Here is a 4,977-nt window from a genome sequence, read left to right on the forward strand (position 1 = left end):
CGGAGGAGAAGGAGTAGAAGGCGAAGGGGGAGGGGTAGGAGGAGAAGGAGTAGGAGGCGAAAGGGGAGGGGTAGGAGGAGAAGGAGTAGGAGGCGAAGGGGGAGGGGTAGGAGGAGAAGATGTAGGAGGCGAAAGGGGAGGGGTAGGAGGAGAAGGAGTAGGAGGCGAAGGGGGAGGGGTAGGAGGAGAAGATGTAGGAGGCGAAAGGGGAGGGGTAGGAGGAGAAGGAGTAGGAGGCGAAGGGGGAGGGGTAGGAGAAGAAGATGTAGGAGGCGAAAGGGGAGGGGTAGGAGGAGAAGGAGTAGGAGGCGAAGGGGGAGGGGTAGGAGAAGAAGATGTAGGAGGCGAAGGGGTTGAAGGAGGCGGAAAAGGAGGAGGAAGGAAAACGGAGAAGGAAGGGGTAGCACCCGGACGGATGTTGCATCGACTCGGAACTCCCGGAATTTATTCGGACATCGAACCGATCGTCTTAGAGATACAACTGACGATAACATGGCACCGCAGACGCCCACACGCAGTCGCCGTAACTTCGACCTCCCCCTCCCCCGCCCCCTGGTGGCACTCCGGGCAGCGCCGTTCTCCGTAGAACATCAAAATTCGACACGCCGGACGTTGTGAAATTACCTCAGCAGAACACGCCGAAACCGAAGAACAAAATGCGGACGTTCAACTGGGGACGGATCACGCCAGAGAAGGTATTAAGCGGGAACAACCTGTGGAGTGTGGTTGGGAAGAACAACAAGAGCGTGAACTTCGACTATGATGCGATGGAGGAATTGTTCTGTCGAAACGACACGTCTAGGAATAAATCAAAACGAAACAATAGCGGCGAACAGTCGGATAGAAAGAAACGCCCTGATTCAGTTGAGGTGAGTTAGATACATGGATAGTTCGATATAATGACTAAATATAGAACAGCTAGAAAACCCAGAACTAGAACAAATAGCTGAAAGAAGAAGTTGTTGAAACCAGAACTAACAATTAACACTATTAAATTTTCCAAACACAAAACACTTGAGCATTTTGAAACTTGAATTACAGTATCACGCATATAAATTAGATTTGATGATATTCACAATAATATATGATCGGGATAAGAAGATATCAAATACGTGGTTCTTATATGAAATTATATCCTTAGATATTATTAAATATAGTATCGCCTAGGCAGCGCTTTTTCATAACTCAACCATATGGGTTTACCATATAACATGTATAAAAACATAAATTTCAATAACTATAGATTTACTACCAGATCGGTGTTTTCGTTGCAGGTATGCTTGTTGGACAACAGGAGGAGCTTAAATATCAATATCTATCTCAAGCAATTTCGTGGGTAAGTACTAGCTACTAGCTGCAGCTACATACACCAATGCACATATGTACACTAATGCTGTCCCAGTTATTACGTATTGCCAAATAGATCCCAATCACATTTTGTGTTTTACACGTATTAAAGAAATAGAATAATGCATTGTGGTTAGTATAATTCATTGTTTTGTATATTGTGCACTTGTATATAATACATTTTTTGTATATATTTGTATTTTTTAATGCATTGTATTTTTATGTAAATGTATTATTATACTCCTCATCCTATCAAGAACTCATTACAACTTGATATACTGTTATCACGCGGAAATGTGATTCACACGTAAAGCTAAACACATACCAAATTTTCCTTTACGATTACTCTTCAATTGTAACGGTTTTGCATTAGAATTTCAAACCATTTCCACGTCTTTTCTGCCCACGGGAACAAACTGAGGATAACTGAAATCTTGTAATCTTGGTGTTTTTGTAACGTGCACCATTGTAATACGATCAGGTATGCCCGCACGCGCCATAACGGAATCAAAATAAACCTGTCTTCCTGGTTCCCATCAACTGCCCCTTACAATTGCTGCATCGCCAAACGTAGAAAATGAAAGAGAAAAAACGCTAGACAAAATGAAATGATCGTAATCGCATGGCTGTCCTCGTTTTATTTCGTAACTTTTAAGCGGATCTCGATGATAATTAATGATAATGATAATAATTAATGATAATTAATTTACTGTTCCGTGGGACAGTATAGGGACAAGGCAACACAGGTGGGGCGCGTTTTTAAAATACACGGGCGTTGCTCTTCTCGGCTCTTCGCGTTGAATTTCCCTTCAGCCACGCTGCAACGCCTTTCATACTAATAATGAAAGCCTTTCACAGCGTGATCACGTAGGATTAGCTTTTGATAGACCGACGGGAGGCGCTGATTTTCAACCCCTCACATAAACCAGTCTGATAAAACAGTAATATACCATGATAGTCACGCACAGCCTGCCGCGCGGAACGTTTAAAATTATATCGAAATAAAAAACTCGATATCTTTAGTGGAATTCTATTTTGGTTTGGTCACATCTCGCAAGCTCATGCGAGCAAGTGGGCTTTGCGCTCAGCAACCGTAGTCTCCCCCTCTACACAGCGATATCTACGAGAATTTCACTTGAGTGATGTAAATCAGAATCGTTCGTGTACACGCACTCTCCCGCACACACGCCCTCGCACAGACGCACACACACGCGCGCACATGCGCACACAATCAGACATACAATCACATAACACACAGACACGCATGCACGCACGTACGCACGCGCGCACGTACCGTGGTTGACTTTGTGAGTGCAAACGTGACTCATCGCTATGACTAATATTGTCACCGTCCGTGCTCTTACCATAATTAGAATGTTACGATATCATCTAAACTATATACGCTGATATAGCGTGTCCTTGTTGGAGACGAATATCGTCGCTTGTGACCTTCTCTTGCTTTTCCCTCCATAATTTACTCGTTCGCACTAGTTCTAGTAATGCTCTGCTCGTATATGCATTGATTGTAATGTAATGTGACGTAACGTGACGTAACTCGGCATAGCGTACCGTGACGTAATGTAGCGTAATGTAACGTAACGTACTCTAACGTAACGTAAAATTACGTAACGTTATAATATAATTGGATGCAAGTCATGCAAAGCATTGTCAATAGTCTAATTATGGTGGCTCCAGGATGAAAACAATAGGGCACGGCGTTACGTGCAACTTATATATTTATATTTTACATAATTTAATCATAGTGTATAATACGTTTATTAATTCGTTTATTCGTATTAAAACAGCGGACAGGATGAGCTGCTAACTTTGCTGAAGAGTGGTGACAGTCAGACGATAGGTGTCGAGAAGCTGAAGGGACTAGTTAAGATCATGCCGGAGTCTGACGAGGTAATAATATTAACTAACTCAGCAGCTAATGTTACATCGGCTAGCTATTATTACACTCGCATATTTATTGTTGTAATGACGTATTGTTGTACGATACAAGATATTGTGATAATTGTGAACAATAATAATCACATTGTTATTGAGTATTATACTATTTGAGTGATTTTGTTATTGGTGTTATTTAGTAATACCAAATGCCGTTTACATATATGGGCATGGGTGCATGGTTGTATTTCACGCTGTCCTGATGCTGTGTATATTACAATACACACAGATTAATGACAGTAGGTAAACTAAACAAACTGTATTTATGATACGTGCGCAGTTTTCTTATTTTACTTCAGAAACACGTGTTGAGAACTTTTACTAACTACTTTAACAAACTATACCAGATGTACTGGTACATGGTGTATGCATATATGCACCCAGTCAGCACTAATGTTGCAGCATGATCACACTGGTTGTAAATTTTAGGTTTGATCCAAGGGTAAATTAGGCGTTTTTTGTAATTACTCCAAACTTGCATTACAAACAAGTTTCAACGGTGAAATTGGATATTTCTTCTTGTTCTTACTCCCGCGCGTGTTTGGTACACGCGACTGCATGCCATGTGTGTAACGAGGGATATAATGCAAGTGCAACTCGTTTATTGCATATAGCTTTGGGTGATTTAGTAAAATTCCGAAGATTGAAACGCATAACTATGTAACATACAACTTACACGAGTTTGGTGTAGCTAGCAAGAACGCTGTTCCTCATACTCTACTCTCTGTGAGAGCATACATGTAGATTGTGAACGTGAAAAATCCTAGATGATGTGAAATGGTTGCAGATTGGGATGCTACGATCATACGACGGTGATGAGTGTAAGCTTGGAGCAGCCGAGAAATTTATCATGCAACTCATAAAGATGCCAAAGTGAGTAAATACTGAAGGATGGGAAGTCGCGTGTTATGAACATTAATCTACCTTTACGTGTGTATAAAATGTGAAACTATTGTACCCTTTAGTGGCAATGTTCAGTAATGATTTTGGTAAAAAGTCGTAATCTCTGTCTCTCTCTCTCTCTCTCTCTCTCTCTCTCTTTCTCTCTCTCTCTATGAATCATACCGTATTAGTTAATCTATTAGCGCTCATGGGTGCCTGGGGCTAATATAATCGAGTCGTTATCAAACAGTTATAAATATAATGAATCCTTATCAAATAGTTAGCAAATACGACAACATCACATAACATCAACTAAAAGCCTTATTATGAGCTATAAAGTTCTACATCGTATCGCTATATAGTATTTATATAATAAACCATTTAACATGGTTTCTTTTGCGAAACATAGCTTATATGGTATTGGTACTATGACCCCATGGGGTAACATATCTGCAATGAAATGTTTTCAGTTACAAATTGCGCATTGAGTGCATGTTAGTGCGTGAGGAGTTTGACACGAACCTCGATTACGTAAAACCTGCTATCGACTCCATCGCCATGGCCGCTGAAGGTATCACCATGGTTACGCATATTATTTTATTTTTAATTTTTATATAGTATATAGTATATATTGACACCTTATTCTATATTTCTATAATTTTCTATATACTTCATGGGTGTCCGTGTGTTTTTACTTCTATCTATCTATCTATCTATCTATCTATCTATCTATCTATCTATCTATCTATCTATCTATCTATCTATCTATCTATCTATCTATCTATCTATCTATCT

The 4,977-nt window shown here is 40.3% G+C and overlaps 1 protein-coding gene across 1 annotated transcript in view; it reads left to right on the forward strand.

Annotated features, from left to right (window-relative positions):
• The window catches only part of LOC106808729 (formin-J-like), a 46,747-nt gene that overhangs the window by 31,020 nt on the left and 10,750 nt on the right, over positions 1 to 4,977 (forward strand). Inside the window, exons 8-12 of the mRNA XM_014811561.1 lie at positions 526 to 869; positions 1,275 to 1,336; positions 3,153 to 3,255; positions 4,088 to 4,173; positions 4,653 to 4,753. Coding sequence (XP_014667047.1) covers positions 526 to 869; positions 1,275 to 1,336; positions 3,153 to 3,255; positions 4,088 to 4,173; positions 4,653 to 4,753 — 696 coding nt within the window. The remainder of the gene's footprint in view (positions 1 to 525; positions 870 to 1,274; positions 1,337 to 3,152; positions 3,256 to 4,087; positions 4,174 to 4,652; positions 4,754 to 4,977) is intronic.

Source organism: Priapulus caudatus, unplaced genomic scaffold (genome assembly GCF_000485595.1).
Source record: "Priapulus caudatus unplaced genomic scaffold, Priapulus_caudatus-5.0.1 Scaffold300, whole genome shotgun sequence".
Classification (NCBI taxonomy): Eukaryota; Metazoa; Priapulida; class Priapulimorpha; order Priapulimorphida; family Priapulidae; genus Priapulus; species Priapulus caudatus.